Below are 24167 nucleotides of genomic sequence, written 5' to 3'. Positions count from 1 at the left end.
TGTCTATATCAAGTCCAAAAAACATGTCAGAGTATTCGTTTTTTAATTGAAGGACCATACATGCAGTTTGTGCTTCAACATTTGAACAAGGTATATCATGGTGACACTGAGGTTATCACTGCGGCCTTACAGCTTTTAGGTTCTGGGTTCAATTCCAGACCCGATCATCTTGCATGTTAACTTGTGTATTTGCAGAGTTTCCTACAGGCGATTCTAATTTCATCCACCTTCTGAGAACAAGCTGGTTAATTGGAAGTTCCAAATTCCCCGAGTGTGTTCTGTGATAGACTGGTGGCCTGGCCATGGTGTCATCCCTTCTTGCACTCTGTGATTCTGGGAAAGCGTTTGGCTGACTGCATCCCTCACCAGGAATAAGTGTTTTTTTGACAACTAATAGGTGCACGATAAAACCTTGCTTTAGCAATGTAAGAGGCATTGCTAGCGTAGAGTTACTTCAACGTATTGCTTCAATTTGCAGAAAAGAATAGGCTTGGAATTCTGTGATCCAGGATCTTGTTTATTTGCATAATAACTATTCTTTGCTTGAGCTTGAAGAAGGTTGAAAATGCAAAGGCCAGGTTTAAGCGAGTCATTAGGCAGGACACGTTTGATAACGGATCAATGCACGTGTCTGCTCTGTGAGTCTTTGCTCTTCATTCGTGGGGAGGCAGCTGTGTTCCTACTGTAGTAACGTGGGGCTCTGCCCATCCCCCTGTGCCTCTTCCTTTCAGAAACCTGTGCTGTCAACAACGGCGGCTGCGACCGGACCTGCAAAGACACGGCCACTGGAGTGCGATGCAGTTGTCCGGTAGGGTTCACCCTGCAGCCTGATGGGAAAACGTGCAAAGGTCAGTCTGTGTCTGTGTTTGCTCTGCAGCGGCTCGGCCGCCCCCCTCCCTCCTCCCCCGCTGCTGCCTCTGCCCCCCGAAATGCTGGAGTGGTGGGAGAAAAATCAGGAAAAACACTCCCGTTTTTTGTCAGCTTTTATTCATGCCAACGAAACCTGTTGTTTAAATATACTGCCCACCCCAGCTCTGTAAGCTGCCGTTCAGTCCCAGCTGGGTGGTTGTGTTGGGCTTCCAGTGTCTTGGCTATAAATCTCTGTTGAAAGGGTGGTGGACACAGTGTTGTGAAGCAACAGTACAGCAGCTCGAGTTCCTGCGCAGAGCAGTGGTGTGTGCTGTCTCTCCTGGTTATATTGGTCTTCTCCCTGAGGTTATTCTCTTGTACCATCGCTCTCCCTGAATTACACAGAGAGTGAATGGGGCCAGAGAGCTTGACTTAATTTGTTTTTAGTTTCTGCTGTGTTTAGCTGTGTTTTAAGCTGTGGGATAGTGGCTTTTAAACTTGAAGAAATGTTTACTGTCTATTCCAACGCTAGAACACGTCATTTTCTCCTACCTTTTTTATTAGAAATGTCAAAGTAATTTGGTAGCTTTATTGCTAGAGCAGAAAATTCTGGTTACTCAATTGTTTTTTTTAAACATGCAACATTGGTCTTTTAGTTATTTTTGAAATGTGCAAACTTTTTTATCTAAGAATTCCATTTTGAACTTTTACTTTACTTCAAACTTTTAAAAGTAACAATTTAAGAAGTTATTATATATTAAGTAGCTTAATAGTTCATCGCATATTAGCTTTTGAGCTCCTTGAGTAAATGCAGCAATGCCATGTGTATTCAACTGAATAATTTAAATTATATGTTATACATAAGATATAGGAACAAGTAATAGGTTTATTCCACGCTGAAAAGAGAAGAAAGAAAACACAACGTTTCGGCCGTGGAGCCTTCTTCAGGTGTGAAGGTGCAACTATAATATATACTGTATATAGTTGCTGTTACTGTATATTATAAACCCACTCTGAGTGTGTCGAATGGTGAATGAAGACCACTCTCTATAGATTGTCTGCACTGCTTCTGCTCTCTGTGTGAGATTAACCAGCCTGAGGTGAAGACTCCAGTGCAAACCTTCTTAAGAGCTCCAAGACCTCCCCCTCCAAGACATGGCGGACTGGGGGAGTAAATGAGCACTATTATATTTTCTGAATTCCTCAGGACTGCGAGGTGTGCTTAAGACGTTTGTGATCCATCCATGTTATAATCCTACAAAACAGTTAACTTGCTTTCATCAAAAGGTTTTACTTTCACTCTTTGGAGTATCATCAGGAGATTTCATTTTGTTGAAGGTTTGTGTGTCCTGGTCTTAATACCAGTGAATGCTTTACTGGGTTCCAGAGACTAGTTAGAATAGTGCACTCCTAGGTGTGTGTTCCTGGTCCTGCCCACCTGCTGAAAAGAGTGCAGTCTGTGGGTATGAAGAAGTTGATCCCCTGGGCGCCCCGAGCTGGAACATAGTGTAACCGAGGAGGTAGTTTCCCGAAGGGGCAGTTAGAGAGTGAAAGTGTCTGGGGGCTATGTGGCTCAGTCTGAAAGCCTGTGTCTCAGCTCCGTGCCAGCACACATAGCTGTATCAGGCTGTTTCATCACCATGGTCACAGCAGGCCGTCCTCAGTCTCAACCTCGGTTTTTTAGTCTTGGAGAGAATTTTGCATGTATGTGTTTAAATACTGGAGGTGCTCCTCTGGATCTACAAAGAGACGTATGAGCAAACTTTGAGCTGTTTGAACAGTGGGGCCAGGCTGGAGCCCCTTGTGTAAGAAGAATGCCATCTTGCTGTAACTTGGAGTATTGTCCTTTAAGGTATTATTGGCTTCTGTCTGTTTCTGTGCTTTCATGACAGACTTTACAATACCTCAGGCAATATTTATCAGAGAACAGAAGTTAGATCTTTTCGTTGTTGCAACAGAAACAGTTTAATATTAAGGACAACATGAGCTATTTTGCATTCAGAGAATATTTTTAGGAAATAGCCAGGGTCCACTTCTATCCTTTGTCTTCCTGCTTATCTCTTTTGTTCTCAGATTAACACCTAACCTGTCAGTAAAAGGATTCTCTTTTTCAATGATGCAGAAAATACTTCAGTCAAGACATTAGTCTACTGGAGTTCTGTTTAAAGGTTTGGTGTGTTTTTGAATTTAATTCTTTTCACAGAGAAATGGTTCTCTTAACCTCAATCGATTGAATAAAATATCAAGCTCATAAAGCCAGTGTTGACCCCTCTTTCATACTGTTTTAGAACATGCATGAGGGGTGTGACATACTGTAAGAGCACAAAATAACTGTAAACAGAAGATTCCACAGGCGAGGAGGCAACACAGCCCATCCCGGTCTCCTTGGTTGTTAGTAGTTAATTAATCTAAGTATCTCATCCAGTAGTTTCCAGTGTGCATCAACCACAGTAGCTTCAGCTGCACATCTGTGTGGCTTGTTCCGAACTCCCACAACCCTTTCGAAGCCGGGAGTTTAAGTTATCAGTCTTCACAAGTGTGTTTTTCTCAGAGCCTTTGATGTCTTGTGGGAGTATAACTACCAAACCAGCATCGTTCACAGCGGAAACATACTCTAAATTCGCTGTTAGTCCGGTTTCCCCTCAGCTCATGACATTTATTCATGGGCGATTAGCTAGAAAACTACTTAATACTAAAACTACTTAAGTGTAATAATTCTAAGCCAGCTTTCTCCTTAATGCAACTGATAATTGTTCTCAACTTGGTAGTTTCATAAACCAAAATGTTCAAAGACCGATCTATTAGAGATGTTTATAAACTTTTGAAACTCCACTTCCCTACCTAGTAAATGTATTATTTCCTCTTAAATTGTGTTGTTATCATTTAGATAAAAATGATTTTTCACAGCTGGGAAATGCGTATTGGTGCGTATTGGTGGTGTTGGTGGTGTTGTTGAACCCTTTGGTTCAGAGTTTATAAAAATGAATTCAAACTTGACATCTTATTTCCTGCACCAGGATTTTCACTTTTTGGGTGGATGAAGACAACTGAACATCCGTTTCATGTATTTCGCTGGTCCGGTAGTGATTAATTGTTCATGTCTGAGGTTGCATTTATGGTTTTCAATCTCTTCACTCTGTCTCAGTGTTCAAACCTTCCCCTGAGTCCAGCTATTTGAACCTATTTGAACATTTCTGCTCTGCTTTGGGTTGGGTCTGAAAGAGGTCGGCCTTTTAAAAGGTGGTGGTGAGGAGAGGGGGTGTGGCAGGAATTTTGTTGACAAAGAAAAAAAGTGTTGGGGAGAGGATGCATAGACCATCATACCCGTCAGGCTGTCCCCCACAGCACGCCCATGTCATTTCACCGCGTTTTGCCAGTGGGCTTAATAAATTGTGCTTGATGTTAGTCATCTCTGAGGAAAGACAAGTCATTTATCAAAAAAGAAAAGAGGAAAAACATTCACCCCCCCTAACCCAGGAATATATCTTCAAAGACCCCCACCTGCCCTCTTTACAGAACCTGTCATTTGGCTTAAACCTGTATCCACAGCAGCAGGACGCTTGTTAGCCTTGTCTTAGGATGGGCGGGAAGGCAGACTGGAAAGAGCAAAAATACTGTGTGACTCTGAATTGACTGGAATGAAGCTGCCAGATTATGCTGTAGAGGAAGATTTCTGACATGTATGCAAATGAAAAGAGTTTAGTATTTTTACTGTTCTACTCATTTTTCATTTGTGAGTCAGCACTATTGTCTTAAGTCTTGAAATTTCATATCATAAACTACATTCTCAGTTTTCATCACAGCAGATTAAAAGCAGATAGTGTTCTGCATTACTGTGCCGGACTGTTTTGGACTCAGCATGTTTTCACTCGAGTGTTCTCCTTAAATTTTATCCTTGTTGTTTTAAAATGACAGTTTATCTGCACCATGTAATACAAAATGAAGAATTGCTTTGTGGATGTGCAGAGAGAGATAAATTATGTTAGTGATGAGGAAAACCTGACAATACTTGCTCATGTTACAAGAGTAGGAAGTGCCCGTAAATGTTTTCAGTAAATTACAGAAAGTCTATGAGAGTCTATGGGGGTGGAGACTCAGTGTCTGTAGAGCTCTGGGAGTGGAGACTGAGAGATTTCTGGTGATAGCTGGAAGAAATATATTATGACAATCTGATCGGATATCTTGAGAAATAAGCTGTGCTGCCCTAACACATCATCACTACTGACATAATTTCGAAAACTGATAAATACCACACATGAACCTTTTCACTCTCGCATTTCTCTTGCCTCCTCTTCCATCCTCCTGGGCATGGGGCTGCGAGGTGGGGAGCAGTGAGATAATAAGTCAGGTATTGACTTATTTCCGAGCCATGTAGAGCCTTACAGGTGAGCATGAGGATTTTGAAGTCGATATGAAACCTGACAGGAAGCCAGTGCAGGGACTCCAGGACAGGAGTAATGTGATCTTTGCACGCAATCTGGTCAGGATTCTGGCTGCTGAGTTCTGAACATATTGAAGTTTGTTCAGTGTGGGTTTAAATACCCCAGTTTGTAGGGCGTTGCCATAATCAATTCTAGGGAAGACAAATGTATTGAAAAGCTTTTCAGCTACAGTCAGAAACAATATACAGTAGGACATAGTCTGGTGATATTTCTGAGATTGAAGAATTATGTTTTTACAATATTGTGTACATGTGTGTCAAATCTCAAGCCTGGATCTAATATCACCCCCAAATTCTCCAGTTTGGCACTTCAAGTACAGTGATATTCACAGATAGAGTTACAGCATTTGTTATACATAGGTGATGGTGCGTACCGAGAAGCACAACTTCAGTCTTGTCACAGTTTAAATGAAGGAAATTTTGAGTCAGACAGGTTTTTATATCAAAGATGCAATTTGAGAGTGCACAGGCACTTCAGTGTCAGGTTTAGTATGGACGTGCATTTGAGTGTCACCAGCATAGAACTGATCATTTAGACCTTCTGATGCTTCTGATACTGATTAGTAGGGCACCCAGTATAGAGCCTTGATATTTCTGGTTCTTGTGAACATTTTTTCATACTAGAGAGGCAAGTAAATAAAAACCACTGACCCATAAAGTTAATCCAATGGGAGTTCTTACAGTAGTAGGATAGTCACTAACAGTAATGTTATACTTCTCATCTTATTTAATGTACTGTACAACAGTGAAATAGTAGCGTAACGTTTATACCATTAGATTTCTGCATTCATAAAGCTAAATATGAAGTATTTAGTCATGTTTATATCAAAATGTTTGATTAATGCTTTTCTGTGAGCTCAATCTTCGCTACACTTCAAATAACAGACAGTTTAATAAAGGGTTAGAAAAATACCTTTTATTGCAGGTTTCACATGCAGACTTGGGGAAAAAGGAACTGATTCTGAAATGTTTCCAGATGTATGCTTAGAAGGAACATCTGCACTCATGTTCCATGGAGATAAATTATGTCTCCCTACATTTCCTCAGAAAGGCTGTCCAGTTTTGTGGAAAACCAGCACTGGCACCAGGGGCAGGTTAATACTGGTTTGCATTCCACTTAGCAAGGACAAAGCTGAGAAAAAACACCTATTTCAGAATCTAGAGGGTGAGACTTGATGAACACGTCATTTGTTATCGAAACGTGTCCAAGTCTGGAGCAGTGAGCTGCTATTTCTTCTTGTTATCTAAAGGTGCAGTTCTTGTTCATACTTTTGTTTTGCTTGAGTGTATTCATTACATGGCTTGTACAGTACGTGTGTTTGTGTGTGTATGCAAGTGCGTTTGGAAGTGTATCTGATTGTGTATGTGTGAGTGAGTACAATGTATGTGTGTTTTTGTGAGTGTGTGTGAGAGTATGTTTGTGTGTGTGTGTGCTGTTTTTTTTAGATTATTTCCTGCTTGTGAAAAGGTGCTTTTGCAGAAACAAATGGAAGGAAACAGTAAAGGGAAGCTTCTCAGTCTTTTTCAAAACAGAAACAATTAAAAAAGAAAATCTTTCAAGGCTGCTGTTATTTCATGAAGATTTTGAATTGATTCAGATTCTTAAAATTTTGAGAGCACTTTGTTGGAAGTCGATTTCCTGGGTGGAATATGCTTTTAGTCATCTAATGTTGAGTTAAAACCCTTTCTGCCAACAGCTTGACTTTATTCAAAATAATGTGCCGTATTCTTAAAATAAGAAAAAAACTGAAGTGAATTCTTATATAGTACTTTTCGACTCCAACATTTTGAGAATTAAACAACTGACAAGTTTATAATAATAATAATAATAATAATAATAATAATAATAATAATAATAATTGCTTACACTTATATAGCGCTTTTCTGGACACTCCACTCAAAGCTCTTTACAGGTAATGGGGATCCCCTCCACCTCCACCAGTGTGCAGCCTCACCTGGATGATGCACCAGTACACTCCCCACACACCAGCTCTCAGTGGGGAGGAGAGCAGAGTAATGTAGCCAATTCATAGATGGGGATTATTAGGAGTACATGATTGGTAAGGGCAAATGGGAAATTTGGCCAGGACGCCGGGGTTACACCCCTACTCTTTTCGATTTTTGATAATGAGCCGTAATTTATCTTACAGTATGTGAATCAACACTTTTAAGTCAATAGCTTACTACAGTTACCTATGTGGTAATACATTTAAAAACGAGTCCAGGAGTCACTTCATTACACAGACAGTTACTGGAGTTTGGAACACACTGCCCAGCCAGGTTGTCAAAGTCCAAACTTTGGCTTCTTTTCAAGGAACTGCTGGATGACACATTGACGAAAATGGCACAAACACCTACAATACTGTGATTGCCTTGGTACTACGAACAGAGAGATGCCCCTATTTTTTCGTGGCAAATTCTTAACGCAGGTCCTGTAATTAGAAACATCATGTGGAGTCTCTGTGGCCCTTCCATTAAAACCATAATGTTAAGAGCCAACTCACAGAGCACAAGTTTCATGATAGCACAGTAACACATATATTAGCATCAATACATTTAATTTACTGTATATCCCATCCCAATCCACTGCTGTGACAGAGGAGAACCAAGAAAACTTTGACCATGACACTTTTCCGCCTTGAACCACAGCCACAGGCAGCTGGTGATGTGAAACTGGGGCATTTATAAAGGTTTCCAAATCTCTGCTATCTGCACATAAGCTCAATATTCATACTGGTTCAACTGGTTCACTGTCTTTTTTACCTCTCTGTGAGGTCTTCGTGTAGTTTGAAAAAGTAAGGTACAGAGATCGGACTCATGTGTGACTGTGGTATGGTATACCATAATGCAGGACTCACAGCATTCACCTGGTAAATCGCATTGGGTTTACCTGAACTGACATCTGGGTCACAACTAACACTGATGAACCTTCCGGACACACATCACAAAACATGCTCTCCCTTGGCTCCTGGAAAAGGTAAATTTCCTTTTATACCTCTAAGATTTATTTCCGTGGGAGAAACAGAGCTTAACATTCTTGTTAAGCATATTTCATTTTACTCTCAATGTTGCATTATTAAAATATCAACATGTATTAATTTGGGGTGTACATTTAAAATGAACAAGAATGAGGTATATTTTACTTGTCTCTGTGTGTAGTGATCGTATATGATGATGTACTGCCTCAGTGGTTTTAATAATACCGTATGTCTCTTAGATTTATGACCTTGGGAGAAGCAGAGCTTAACATTCTTGTTTGGCCTTTTCCTGGTAATCTGACTTCTGCTAATTCATTTGATCCTATTAGGGAGGTAATGGGTCATCATATCTGTTTGAAATAGTTATTGATCCGTCTGGAGCAGTGCTGTGCTGTGCACATCGATCGGGCTGTGGATAATATCATGCTTGATGAGGCCCAGGAGGCTGGAGCTGACAGAAGCATCCAGCCGTTTGACAAATTACAGACTTTATCATTCAAAGCAATAGTGCACTGAGGCTGGCAGGCAGGAAGATGAGAAAGTGGCTCTAAAGAATCATGCAGTCCTTAATCCCCAGGCATACACCCACAGGACACACACCTACACACGTGACTCACACCCACAGGACACACACCTACACACTAGACTCACACCCACAGGACACACACCTACACACGTGACTCACACCCACAGGACACACACCTACACATGTGACTCTCACCCACAGGACACACACCTACACATGTGACTCTCACCCACAGGACACACACCTACACACGTGACTCACACCCACAGGACACACACCTACACACGTGACTCACACCCACAGGACACACACCTACACACGTGACTCACACCCACAGGACACACACCTACACGCGTGACTCACACCCACAGGACACACACCTACACATGTGACTCACACCCACAGGACACACACCTACACATGTGACACACGCCCACAGGACACACACCAACACACGTGACACACGCCCACTCCTGACACACACCTACACACGTGACACACGCCCCCTCCTGACACACACCTACACACGTGACACACGCCCCCTCCTGACACACACCTACACACATGACACACGCCCCCTCCTGACACACACCTACACACATGACACACGCCCCCTCCTGACACACACCTACACACATGACACACGCCCCCTCCTGACACACACCTACACACATGACACACGCCCCCTCCTGACACGCACCTACACACATGACACACGCCCCCTCCTGACACGCACCTACAGTACACATGTGAGACCCGCCCACTCCTGACACTCTAGAAACGCACTTGAGCAGCACAGTTTTGGAGCCACTGGAGTTTCTGAAGTCATTTCTTGGATGGTCTCGCTAACAGTAAACTAACCTTGAGGAGATGAAAGCATGAACTAATTTCTCAGCGTCAGAAAAAAGAAAAAAACTGGCCTTAAACGCGCTATGTTTCACAGATGGAAGAACAATGTGCTACAGGCTTGCATATATTAAGCTTTGTACAGTATGTGTTATTCTTTATTTTAAAAGCAAAATCTCATACTGTATATCCTGTCCTTAGTGAGTTTTTCAGAAATGTCTGGCTTTCTCTGTGCAGTAGATATATTTCATGACTGAGCATTTTTCAGAAAGGAACTAAAACGTATATTTTATAAAAGCAGTAATAGTGGATAGGAGCCTGGGAAAATCGACTCAATTTGTCTTGTTTCAGCACACGGGAGTTTTTTCTGCCCAGAGACTTCAGTTTCTAGCTGCCATTCATTGTTGAACCCACTGTTTCCTTCACAGCTTTGGTGCTGAATACCTTCCTTGGCACAATTCCCTCACTGTTTTGTGCTCGGCTGCCTCTTGGCTCAAAGGCTTTAATACTAATCTGAAGCAGTTTTTATCACTTAGAACACCAATCAAAAAGGGATTACCAGTGTAATCTAGAGTACGGTGCTCTGGCCTCCTGCTCTCACTTCATATCGTACAGAGTCTTCAGCAGTCCCTGTGATTTGCCCAGGGCAGCATCACAGACATGAGGGTTCAATATTGAACCGAAGATGATGCAGCGTGCCTGCTGCCAGTGAGGCCAGCTCAAGAAGGAGCCTCCTTCTCCGTTAGTATCCCTGGTCTCTGCCTGGTCTCCGCGTCGGCACACAGAGTCAAAGCAGAGATCGTGAGTCATGAAGTCGACCTGCCAGAGTTGTTGCACTGCTCCTTATTCAGATTTCAAATTCATTTTAAGGATAAAACAGAAGTGGTGTGTGTAGCCAGACTCCAAGGTCATAAGAAACCTTTCCAAAACGTACACATCAGTGAGTTTTATAACACATTGGAGTTTTTGTACAGTAGCTCTCTGGTGACTTTAACTGCAGGAAGAGGTCGGTATCGTGCTTGATCAAGAATTATTGAAGAATTATTTTCTGCCCAGCTAAGCAAAAATCGCCGTAGCTCCCTAACAAAAAAAAGCTGCAAAAGTACAGAAATCTTGCAGTGATGTGAATATGCAGACTCCAGGGGATGCTGTCAAAACATTGTTCCCAATGTTGTCACAGCCAAAATCTAACACAAACGCAATGTTCACTTGTCAGCCTGGGATTTTGTAACATTCTGACATCTTAATAATACAGTACGTATAAACCTTGTAAAAACATACACAGGATAAATGTATTGTGGCTGCAGCATTTTGTCTGAATGTCTGACATGACCAAACTGCGCCCTTCCAGTAACATTGTGAAATTGTTCCTAAATCATTTTATCTAACATAGTCAAGCCATGGCCTTGCAGAAGCATTTGAGAATGATTTTCTGCAACATCTGTGGGGATATCCATCACCAGGAGCAGACAGGTAATAATATAGTAAGTGAGTGATTTTGCGTGAGGGGGTAAAGGCACATGTGTTTGTCACTGTTCTCTTTGAAGCACTCTTATCAGTGTTTTGGATGCAAACATTGTTTCTGAGAGTCCGTAAATATGAAAGCAGTATTCCTGTTTGATGAATTGGGGTGTTACCCTGGTGTCCTGGCTGTACTCCACTCTGCGCTGGTGCAGTCTGGCCTCTCTGAAGTTCCCTCTTAATTCAGCTGCTCTCTCTCCCCTGTGAAGTGGGGCTGCTGGTGCAGAAGTTCCAGACTGGAGACTATAGGTCTCTACGTGTAAAGTGCTTCAGGATCCTTTAGGAAAGAAGTCACTATGTAAATGCCTGGAATTATAATTAATGTCCTTTTAGGAGATAGCTGTAAATTGTATACAGGTACTATATGTTGCTAGCAGCCATATCACACTTCAGCTTTCAGCTGGCAGCCCAACCTCCTGGGAAAAACTAAGGTTGCTGCTGGAAGAGGTGTTGGTGGGGCCAGCAGGGGGAGCTCACCCTACAGTCTGTGTGGGTCCTAATGCCCCAGTATAGTTATAGAGACACTATACTGTAAATAGGCGCCGTTGTTTGGATGAGAAATAAAACCGAAGTCCTGACTGTCTGTGGTCATTAAAAATCTTCAAAAACCATAAAAAACCTTGGAATCCTAGTCTGATTTCCCCCTGGCCTTCACCAATCATGGCCTCCTAATAATCCCTGTCTCTGAACTGGCTTCATCATTGTGTTCTCCTCCCTGCTGAGAGCTGGTGTGTGGTGAGTGTTCTGGTGCACTATGGCTGCTGTTGCATCATCCAGGTGGGGCTGCACACTGGTGGTGGTGGAGGGGGATCCTCATTACCTGTAAAGAGCTTTGAGTGGATTGTCCACTTACTATATAAGTGTAAGGAATTACTATTATCTTCATCATCATCAACTGTAAGGAGTTTGGGAGGCAGGTGTATAGCATCTGTGATATGAACTGTGTACTGTGTGCTAAAGCTCAAGACTTTTTTGTCAAATTCTTAGAGCAATCGTACAAAAGCTGAGCTCCTCAGTGAAGCAGTGCAGGTATTACCTTCGACAGCACTGCTCCAGTCCACAGGGTGCCATTGTCAGCGACATGGTCTGTTCAACTGTTATAGCTGGGAAATGTGATTCTGCATGTACTGTGGACAACTGTATTTACAGCACGCAAAAACACCAGGTTATTTATTAGAGCATAATGGAGATGTAGTGTAATATGCAAACCTGTTAAAATATTGCAGATCCAGGAAAAAGACAAGAAAGCTTTTTTTCCCTTCCTCTTTGTACAATGTGTTTTTGACTTGATACTCTTCTTTGCTCGTAAGGCCATTACCTTTTTCTGTGTACTTTATCCAAAGTGTACTTTAATAAACAGCTTTACAAATTTCTACTGTTTTAATACTACCAGAACAATGGTCTTGCAAAGTAAACACACTGATCAAACAGATGAAGCTTAAATTGCATTCACAATGAACATACAAATGAAAGCCATTGCCTCTTTTCTCATTTTTAACAAAGTGGCCACACCTTCCTTTTAACTACAGTAACTGTTCCTGGGTAACCCAAAACCCCGTGTGTCTGTACTGTCCTGAGCTCTTGCGTCCGCAGAGCTGTGCGGCACTGATGCCCTGTGTGTCTGTACTGTCCTGAGCTCTTGTGTCCACAGAGCTGTGCGGCACTGATGCCCCATGTGTTTGTCCTGTCCTGCTTGCAGACATCGACGAGTGCCAGGCGCACAACGGGGGCTGTGACCACTTCTGCAGGAACACGGTGGGCAGCTTCGAATGCAGCTGCCAGAAAGGCTACAAGCTCCTGACAGATGAGCGCAGCTGCCAAGGTGAGCCAGCAGGGGGGGCTGCTGATCTGTGCATTTGGAGATGAAAAATTACTCCATTCACTTCAAGCTATATTGTCCCACTGCGGAAATTTGTTTGGCCCCACACTGGCAACATAACAACACAGTGGCAGACAGTATTTCACCAACCAAGAAGTCAGTGCAACAGCATTACAGTTAGACGAGAAGAGAGGAGAAGATCGTTACGATGCATTGTTTGAAAGAGATCACTTATGAGCATCAGATTTAAAAAAGGAGTTAAAAAGTAGAAGAAAAGAGGAAAAAAAACAAAAGACTGTCTTCCAGCAGTGAACTCTCCATCTATCCTGGGTTATACACCCAGTGGGTCCTCTCTGTCTTTCTGAGGGGTTTCTGTGTGTAGGTGCTGCTCTAGATCATGTAATGTGTATGAACGCCTCCAGTTTTCCAGAAAACTGGACCCAAAAACCCAAAAGTCCTGGATAATTTCCATTAACAATTGTTTTACTGATTAATAGCTCATCGTACATGAAAATCCGATAGAACGATCACAGCATTACAAGGTTGTTTGTAACAATCATACATGCTGTTTGCAGAGGCCTTGTGTATAGCAGTTATGTGGAACAGTCCCTTCCGATGGAGGTATTCAAGATATAAGGGTCTGTAAAGTCAAAACATTTCATGTTTTATATTCTGTTCTGTCCGCAAAGTGTTGTTTAAAAGCTCAAGAAAAGGTGTCTTGAAAGCTATAATCAGAATGAATGAATCATTTCACATTTTTAAGAAAATAAATTAACATGTATGTTTAGTATGGAGTTTAGCTTTAATCCCTCTTTCATGTTGTGGGAAGACACCAGGCACTTTTCAAAAGAAGCATTGATTCCACTGGGTTTTCTGTTCTTTTTTGTTTTGAGTTAATTCCAGACTTGTACTGTGGAATTGTGTTCAGAAAATCTTTTCAGAGAGCACTAACTGAATCAGTCCATCACTCTGACACTCCAGTGCCTGTCAAGTTTCAGAGCACTATGTGACTTTTCCACAATTTATATCTGTTGCAGACAACAGACATCTTAGAGTGTGTCTTTGTCTACAGAACATGTCTTGAGGGGCATTTCTTAAAGGTCATAAAGCTCATATAAAATAAAAAGAAAGGCGTGCAGCTGGATTTCTCTGAGATGTGATGGAATACAGCATTCTCTAAAACAACTGAGGACCGTTGTGGAGCGAGAAACCGTTGTGGGGTGAGAAACTGTTGTGGGGCGGATGACCACAGTTGACGTCGTTTTCCCTCTTGATTTCTCGTTGCCTCTTTCTCTTGAATTTCCCTTGCAAGCAGTATGAATGTAAAAATTACCATTGACATCAGAGGCATGAAGGACACACCGTATAACATCAAGAAACCGATCGGTTTGAAACAGATCACATTGGTTGTCAGCTGAGCAGCTCTCCTCCATACTGCCTTCGGAAAACAAGAAGACACGGATCTCTTCAAACTTTCCACATTCCCTTCTTTCAAAACAACATCAGGATAAAATCCTCAGATCAATCTGCTTCTTGTAACGGGGTGCCGGTCCCGACTCCCGTGTAGTGTGTAGTTTAGGACCCTGTGCAGACAATATTATCCGGAAGAGACTGGAGAAGGGCTACAGGGAAAACACGGTGAGGGAAGGAAGGGATGGCGAACAGGGGGCGGTGCCGACAGTGATCCAGGTGCAAGGGGGGAGCGCAGGTGAACAACTCCAGGACTGTCCAAGGGGGGGAATCTGGGCGCTGTCCAAAATCCAAAAACCGGGTGATCCAAGACGAGACAGGGTTAAAATCCAGAGCGGGATCCAGAACAGGAGGTTAAAAGCACCATGACGAGGCCAGGCGCTCCGAGCCCCGGACTCAGCTGGGTCAGGGCAATTTAATGCTAGGTGGGCCTTCCAGTGCAGAGCCCTGAGCTTCCAGAGCACCGGGTTTAAATAATACCGGTGAATCCAGGGACAGGTGAACGTGATAATGAAACAAACACAAAAGGGGCGGAGCGCCCTCTAGAGGAGGGATGATGATCGTGACACTTCTACTACCAAAAAGGGGTGTGGGGCCCTCCAGAATCGACTGAGAAGGCCAAATATATTAATGATGGATTCTATTTAAATAAATCTTTAGAGAATAAATGTGACCCTCGTGTTTCTGGATTCTTATTTCTGACAAGTATGACTTTGCCCTGTGCAGCGCTGTTGAGCTTGCAGCGTGACATCATTAGAATCTTTTTAAAGCAAGACACCTTATTCAACTGGTTCATCTTTCAGTCATTTGAAGTTTCTTGTTCCTCTTTTAGCAGGGATATGAAAAAATCTGAAGGGCTCTGAACGGATTTGACCTATTTATATACCACAGTTCTACAGAAGGAAGGTTTTCATGGTGCTAAAACGCGACGCTTTAAAATATTACATGAGAAATAAATGTCTTGGGAAATAACAGTATTTGGTAAGATTTCCCTTCTCGGCATCTTTGCATGTGGCCCCCAGAAACCTGAACTGCACTGGGACACCGCTGGCTTAGTGAGGGGTTGATACAGTAGATATGAATAGGTTCTGTGAAGTCTGGGATTTATCTTTCCTGTTTTCCCTTTCTCCTGCCATATTTTCCTTCTGTCTGCAGGGGATTTGTGATACTATTTCTTATGTGTTCATTCTGAGAGCTCCAACCAGCTTGCACAGAAGAAACAAGCTACTGTACGCAAGTATGTGTCATTCCCCACTGCCAAGAATGTGAATTAGCAAGTAATAACTTTGAGTTATCAAAAGGGTCTGGCAGCACAGAGCAGACATTGTTTTTAATAAAGGTTAGGTTTTCCCTGTTTTAATTTCTGTTGTAGACAATAAGCAAAGTTATCTCACTCTTTCCGTGGTTTAAAGGATTTTATGCCCGTGCATGCTGGGAGTAGTAGCCATGCTCCTCCAGCTTGAGAGGAAAGCCTCTCCCTCCCCGCTGTCCATCGGGCGTGTCGCTGTAACAACGTCTCAGCTCGGGGACGTCATGAGCCACTTCCATCACAGAAAGAGAAAAGAAGGAAACGGAAAACTGCTCCAGCATGCCTGATAAAGAGGGATGATAACAAGATCATACGTGTTATTATCATGGCGAAAATATGGCCTCTCTCTTGGTACTGTACGTCACATCAGTGGACGATGGTGGGATTATCACAGAGCCTCACTGAGACCTATCATGTGCACGAAGCAATAACACAGGAGATTTAACTGAAATCACAAACCCTTTCTTGGCCAAGGACAGTTTCCAGTTGAGTCATATGGTGCCGCAGGTCTAGTTTTGCTGAAAACAGCTGTGAGTTCAGGCTGTTTTGACTCTCCTGCTAACTTCCTTCCCCTCGTTCTCCTCAGATTCTACCCACTAGTGGTCTTGTCAATCATTTATTTCTTCCAATACATTACCTGGTGATTCCCAACTGCTGTAGCGTGTTGTTAACTGCTGCCACCTCTTCAGGTTCAGACTGCTTGCTCTTTCCATGGTCTCCTTCCACAAGTGTTCAACTGGTCTAAGGTCTAAGGAGGGCATGAGTTTCAGGATCAGCGAGAGTTACACGTGCTCTTCCATTGCCATACTTTAAAATGGGATCGATCGTCTTGGCCAGCTCAGAGTTCAATGCACGAGGTTCACTTTTGCTTCACACACTTTATACTAATACAATGTCCTTCCTCCAACTCTTCAAGAGCTACATTCTTGAACTCTCTTCATATCTAAGCTTAAATCTCACCTTTTTACTAGGGCCTGTGTCTGGGTTCCCCTACAGTTGATCCTGTACGTTCTTGTTTAATGTTTTCTTTTACTGTACTTTTATTGCATATTTTTGTCCTTCTTTATCACTATGTGCAGTGTCCTTGGGTTTGGGTTTGATGATGATGATGATGATTAGTATTAGCACTATTACAATGAAATGGAAATCTTCAGCTTGGCTCAGTATCTGAAAGTATGGATAACATCCATGAGCCTCATGCCAGAATGGGGAGCTGAGGAATTTCAAGACCAAGGAAGGCTTGCTGCTTGCTGAGCAGTGCGGGACTGGAACAACACTGAACATAAACGCCGTCGTGCAGCAGCAGCACAGCTTTGATCTGCCCTCCTCTCTTGCTTGACGACACTTGTCTTCTCCTGGTCAAATTTAGTGGAGTCATTCAGGGCATCTGTCCCTTTTAGTCGCTGCAGTAGTAGCCAGTTTATCCCAGGATCTCATCCAGCTGCCTCTTGAAAGAAGCCAGAGTATCAGCTTCAACAATGTGGTGGAGCAGCTTGTTTCAAACTCCCACAACCCTCTGTGTAAAAACGTGCTTCCTGATCTTGGTTTCATACACTGTACACTTCCACATAACTGGTTGATTCCTGGCTTGGCCATGAGCCAGTCACTGTGCAGACAGCCCAGTCATTTCACTGTCATTTCACTGTCATCCAGGAAAGGAGAGTCATCTTACCTGCACAGCGGGTCATTATTTGTGGAGGAAATCAGCCCATTTAATACCTCACAGTCGACTCCCTCTGTAAATTATAAATTATTGTAAATTTGTTTATCTTGCAGCATCCCAGTCAGGGCTAATGCTGCTCTTAAGCATGAGCCAAAGCAGGAATTAAGAAAATGACGTTAGTGGAGGTGATGACAGAGAAAAGAGAAAAGAGAGCCGGGAATCAGAAGCATCTCCTGAAGAGCTGTTACTGGTCGAGCTCTTGTCTTCAGACACAGCATGACAGCCCTCCTCACTCACACCAAACACAAGCATCACGATTGGAGAGTAGAACAGGAGTTTTCCAATTGCTCCATAAAATAAAGTGTTTTCTATCGCTAAAGGATGATCTAATGGAAACATTAGTAGGGAGTCTCAAAATATTTTTTCAGTATTATTTCATGCCTTCAGTTTTAAATAGATTCAATTGCTCATGTACCAATGTATCACCTTACATTGCTGCTGTAAAATGTAGTATAGTGCCCTAAGTGAACCATCAAACAGGCGTCAAAGTGTGGATAGCGGATACTTTTTCAGTGAGCTCCCTGAAAAAAAAAGCTGCAGGCCTGTTATTTTTCTTGTGGATGGTGTGAGATCTCTGGTTTGCTTCACACGCAGGTGGGGGTCATCAGACTGCAACCTGAGGAGCAGCCTGTTGTTAACTCCTTGCTGGGAACTGGCCAGTGGTCACTTTGTGTTTTATTGGGCTGTGGTTGGTGATTTACTGCACTAATGAGATCCAGAAGGGGAACCATGCTGCATGTTCCCACTGGTTTATTAAAATCATTCATTAATTTCCTGTGACAGCTCCTATATTTTAGAACTTGCTTCCAATTTCCTCCAATTAGTGTCTCTTTAACGGGAACGAATTATACTTCCTGCACACGTCAAATTACAAGCAGTGATTCCAATTTCCCAGGATCTCACTCTCAGACACTCTGTCCTTATAGCCACTGGTCACATGCAGCTTCACAATAAATCTCAGCACATTTATAGTGAATGGACATCCACCTTTCTCCTAAAAATGAGCCTAATTTAAGAAAACACTGCAAAAAGATTTATCTTTTCACTTGCATTGTTTTAGAATTTCTCAGTCTACCAGCCCATTTGAAATCGCTACACTAATTAGCAGTACTCATAGGCTGACACATTCCCCAGCCACAGTCTGACAATGATCTGAAGATACTGTATAAACTGCTGCCAGGTTCTTCACATACAGAGTGTCGACTTTAAAAGTGTCACTGGAAAAGTGTCACTACCAAAGAGGTGACTGGCAATTTCGAAGAGCAGCAGACTATAGAATAATCCTGGGGAAAACTGTGGCGATTCGAGCGATGGTTAATGCAAATGTTAATTAAAATGTACAGGTTCCCTAAGCCATGTTTACTGGCTCAGCATTAACAATGCCAAAATATCACGTGTTCTGTTGAGGTACAGGCTCTTATAAGGGCATGCAAATAAAGGTGAAGAATGTCACCTGGGAGGGTCACCTTGTATTGTGTTTTCAATGATGAACGTATTTTGTTTTACCCAGCATATCCTGCTCTAGGCTAAATCCTGACATTCCCATGAATTCTTTTATATCTTATTTTACTATTTAAAAATGTAGCAACTTCAGCATCAGTAAATTCTATTCAGTGAAAGGAAAACCACTATGTGTTTCATAAGACATAAGATAACTAGTAATCAGATATGTTCTGCACCTATACAGTATATACATGTAGCTTCCTGTATATATTCATGAAATTTGAAATCTACAGTTCTATAGTATTTTTAGTTTTTTTTTAAAGAACTTTACAGTTCTTAATATTCTAATGCTATTCCAATATCTCACTTCCTCTTCCCTGGGTATACAAGCTTCCTGTCTGAGCACAGCTCTCTGTCTTAATGGTCTTACAGTGACAACGAAGTCACTTTAGAGAGGCCAGAATTTTGAAGCATCCTAGTCTGTCTGTGGTTAGGATGAAGAATTCATCATGTTTGTCTAGAGATAGACCTGTGCCAGTCCTTAGCAAAGATTTAGCTGTGCTCTAAAAGTACTGTATTTAACAGTTAGAAACTTCTCATTCACTCACATCAGACTCAAGAGTCTCATTCCAGTGCAGTGAACAACAACTGTGCTATAATTTACCAACACAACATAATATGCTGTACATCAGAGTTACATTTGAAATGAAATACACAAAATTGAAGTGTGTCACAATAACTTAATTAATAGTGGTAATATTTATTAAAGGCACTACTTAGTTCTTGAAAGTCAAGCTTGCTTGTTTTCAAATTGTCTTAACATCTTCCAGGCCAGTTTTATAGTTGCAGGAAAACGTTTGTGAACCCTTTGGAATTACCTAGATTTCTGCATTAATCACTCATAAAAATGTGGCTTGATCTTCAACTAAGTCACAATAATAGACAATCTGCTTAAACTAATAACATACAAACAATTGTACTTTTCTTGTCACTATTGAACACATTGTTGAAACACTCACAGTCCAGGCTGTGAACCCTTGTATTTAGTAACAGGTCGAACCTCCTTTAGCTGCAACAACCTCCACTAAACGTTTCCTGCAGCTGCTGCTGATGAGACCTGCACAACAGTAAGGTGGAATTGTAGACCATTCCTCCTTACAAAACTGTTTCAGTTCATTGATATTTCTGGGATTTCTTGCATGAACAGCTCTCTTCAGGTCATGCCACAGCATCTCAGTTGGGGTGAGGTCTGGACTCTGACATGGCCATTCCAGAACACACATTTCCTTCTGTTTAAGCCATCCTGTGTTTCGGGTCATTGTCTTGTTGATCAGCCAACTTCTATTAAGCTTCAGGTGACAGACCGCTACCCTGACATTCTCCTGTAAAATTTCTTGATATAATTTTGAATTCATTGTTCCCTCTATGGTAGTAAGCTGTCCAGGCCCTGAGGCAGCAAAGCAGCCCCAAACCACGATGCTCTCTCCACCATGCTTCACGGTTGGGATGAGGTTATGGTTTTGGTGTGCAGTGCGTTTTTTCCTCCAAACAGCGTTGCGCGTTTCTCCCAAAGAGTTCAACTTTTGTCTCATCCGTCCACAGAACATTGTCCCAGAAGTGTTGTGGAACATCCAGGTGGTCTTGACTTGAGACATGCAGCAATGTCAGCAGTGCCCTTCCATTAACACTAATCTTGTTCAGTGTTTTTCTTATAGTGGACACATGAACAGAGACTTTGGCAAGTCCAAGAGATTTCTGCAGGTCCTTTGCCAGTACCCTAGAGTTCTTTTTCACCTCCTTCAGCATTGCACGCTGCACTCTGGCTGTGATCTTTGCAGGACGCCCACTCTTAGGGAGAATAGCAACAGTACTGAATTTCCTCCATTTGTAGACAATTTGTCTTACTGTGGATTGATGAACACCCTGTCCTTTAGAAATGCTCTTGTAGCTTTTTCCAGCTTTATGCATCTCTACAATTTTTCTAAGGTCCTCTGATTTTTCTTTTGACCAGGGCATGAGAAGAGCAGACTCTGTCAGTAACCAACCTTTGTGTGCCATTTTTATAGGGCAGGGCACCTCCAACCCACACCTCCATTCTCATCGCATTGATTGGAACACCTGACTCCAATTAGCTTTTGAAAAGAGAGTGAGATAAGAGATCACTTTATTGGCCATATACAGTTTCTTGCATTAGGAATTTGTCTTTTCGCATACCCCAGCTTGCTCTCCTTGAGACACACAGACAGGGAGAGAAGCTTGGGGTCAGAGCACAGGGTCAGCCATTTATACGGCACCCCTGAAGCAGTTGGAGTGAAGGGCCTTGCTCAGGGGCCCAATGGAGTAGGATTCCTCTGTCAGCCACGGGATTTGAACCAGCAACCTTCCAACCACAGGTGCAGATCCTTAGCCACAGTGCCACAGCTCTTTGGAAAAGTCATTAGCCTAGATGTTCACATTCTTTTTTCAACCTGGACTGTGAATGTTTAAACGATGTGTTCAGTATCGACAAGAAGTACAATTGTTTGTGTTATTAGTTTAAGCAGATTGTGTTTGTGTCTTATTGTGACTTAGTTGAAGATCAGACCACATTTTTATGAGTAATTAATGCAGAAATCCTTGTAATTCCAAAGGGTTCACAAACTTTTTCTTGCCACTGTATGTTGTTTTTTTAGAAACCTCTGTTCAAAATCAGCAGAAGGGGTTAAGAACACAAGAGAGCTGACAAGTGAGAGAGGAGCCCTTTAGGAGTCCGTAGCTTATCCTCACTTATTGATCCCCAGAATCACTTCCTGCCCTTTCTCGAAGCTTCACCAGCATGGCTGGACAGAAAGCTGTCTCCCCTCTTGTACAGCGTGATCAGGAATGTCAGCGCAGGCCGGTGCTGGAGCTGAGGCGACTGGGCTGGAGTGGACCTACAGGGTCCAAATCTAGCGTGTCTCCAAAACTAAAGGAGGAAGAATTAACTTTTTCATGTCTGGTTCTCATTACTGACGTTAGCACACGTCTTGTATGCTACTGACAGCTGTATTGACTAATTACACTTCAGACTACTTCCTTTAGAATGCCGAATAAATATCTTGAAAATTAAAGGCTTTTTTTGTCTCTGTAGGCTGCACAGATCAAAGTCTGCCCCTAAATAATTACAAAGATATCACTCTGACCACTGAAACCTTCAACTCTTGCTCTGTTGACAACTAGATTACAACATTGCAAATCACAGAAGGCTATCATGCAATTTTCATTTGTGGCTCTTAATAGTTCATTTATACTGAAACAGGTTTCTGTGTTGCAATTATCCCAAGTCTGAGAGTGATGCATCCCCTTACATCAACCAGGAATTTGATTAATGCACTAAGTGTATAGAGTATATACTGTATACAGTATAATAGTCTAGCATAATGCCTCTTCTGTAGATTGCTCATACAAGAAAACATCCTTTCTCCTGCTTAAAATGAAAGGTTAAGAAATACAGGACTGGGGACTGGTGAAGGAAGAATTAAATGTGGGATTCATTTCTTAATCAACACTCTCTCAGCACTGAAGCCCCCTCTATGTCTCACTCTAAACAGAACAGTAAGGGTCCCTGCTAAGCCACAGGGTTAAATCAGCACACCCCTGCAGGCCTAGGGAATCTTCAATGGCTGTAGATGAAATGGTTCTAAACTGAGGGTTTGCTTTGTGAATTATTTCTCTATGAGCTGGAGGTAACTTTTTCTCGTTGTTCTTTTCTAGATATTGATGAGTGCTCCTTCGAAAGGACATGTGACCACACGTGTATCAACTACCCCGGCAGCTTTGAGTGCACGTGTCAGAAGGGCTACACACTCTATGGCCTCACACACTGTGGAGGTACTGTAGGGCTCTGGACCGTCCTGGTGGATAATCTGATTCTGCACCGATGAAACTGCTGCTGTCGTCTGCAGAAAAGGGACACTGTTTTTTTAGCCATCTTAAACATCGTTCTGACGGCTGCAAATGATTTGTATTTTTGAATGTTTTTGAAACGATGTAACACATATTCAAAGTGAAGGCAATGCGTGCCTGTGTTTATTTTGCCTGGGTACTGTTTGAGTCCTACCTGAGCGACAGGATCTACGGCAATGCACAGTGTGCAGGCAGCTGTACAGCCATCCTGACTTCATCGATCTGGTGAGGTTGTGTTCTCCAGGTTGTGTTCTGAAGGACAGGGACATTTGCAGAACCTATGCTTGCTTGCTTTTATGTGTACATGAACTATGCAAAGAATACTACTTCCCATCTCAGTGCTAAAGAACCAGCCCCCAAGGGGCTTTCATTGCAAATCCGAACAGATTACAATGGCTGGGTCTCCTCCCCGTCCTGCACTTCCTTTCAGATTAGTCATTCCTTAAAGACTGTGACAATCTGTTGTTACAAAATCACTTCCCAACACCGGACCTGTAGTATTTGAGCTCATTTAAAGAGGCGAGTAGTGTCCCTGTTTCCGCTGCTGTCGGTGTTGCCTGGGCTGAGCGATGGAGAGCTGGGCAGTCTCAGGGCCTGTTAATAGGCTGGGTGCTGTCAGGACACTGGATACTGGATCTCTCGGTGAAGAGCAATGATAGTGGTCGGCCGCTTCACGAGAACGAGGCACTTACTCAGCACACTCCACTAAGCCTGAATAGCAGGTCCTCTTTGTCTGCTGGGAGTCGATCATCTCACTGTCAGCGGCTTCAGAGATGGTACTGGAAGTTTTGACAGCTGGGGTTGAGGCGTCTGCTTCAATGGAGTCCTGCCATGCCTAACTGAACAACAATGTGCTCCATATTCTTTATTACTACTTAGGTCATTCAGCAACAGACTAAACATGCAGTAGCTGAAGGACGTGTAATCTGTTAAGTGCAGAATCTCACAGTTTGTGCAGTGTGTCCTGGCACTGCAGTATGGTCTGATGGGAGGGTCCTTCTCCACCCTCAGCGCTTTTCACCTGCTTCTCCTCCTGCCTCTTGTTCTTTAAGGACTGGTCCGGAGCTGTTTAGACAGCAGTGTGGGACTATTATCTACATACAGTATACAGTATTAGTGCATTGGTCAAGTGTCATGGTTGATGTACTGTAAGTGGATGCATCCCTCTTAGAATTGGGGTCCTGGACCAGAGGGTTGTGGGTTTGAATCCGGAGTGCGGCACAGCTGTCATACCACAGAACGAGGCGCTTTGCTCCCATCGATCCAGTTATCTCCCTGGAGTCCACTTCTCTAACTTGTCCTTTTCAAGTAGCCAGTG

General features: G+C 42.7%; 1 protein-coding gene across 2 annotated transcripts in view; it reads left to right on the top strand.

Moving 5' to 3' along the window:
• Positions 1-24167, top strand: part of scube1 (signal peptide, CUB domain, EGF-like 1) — a 140626-nt gene that overhangs the window by 93932 nt on the left and 22527 nt on the right. For both annotated transcript variants that reach the window (XM_069192888.1, XM_069192887.1), the window contains 3 exons: positions 732-848; positions 12861-12983; positions 22658-22774. In XM_069192888.1, coding sequence (XP_069048989.1) covers positions 732-848; positions 12861-12983; positions 22658-22774 — 357 coding nt within the window. The remainder of the gene's footprint in view (positions 1-731; positions 849-12860; positions 12984-22657; positions 22775-24167) is intronic.

This window comes from Lepisosteus oculatus, chromosome 7 (assembly GCF_040954835.1).
Source record: "Lepisosteus oculatus isolate fLepOcu1 chromosome 7, fLepOcu1.hap2, whole genome shotgun sequence".
Taxonomy (NCBI): domain Eukaryota; kingdom Metazoa; phylum Chordata; class Actinopteri; order Semionotiformes; family Lepisosteidae; genus Lepisosteus; species Lepisosteus oculatus.
The sequence above is the reverse complement of the archived record's forward strand: the minus strand, read 5'-3'. Positions and strand labels throughout refer to the sequence as shown.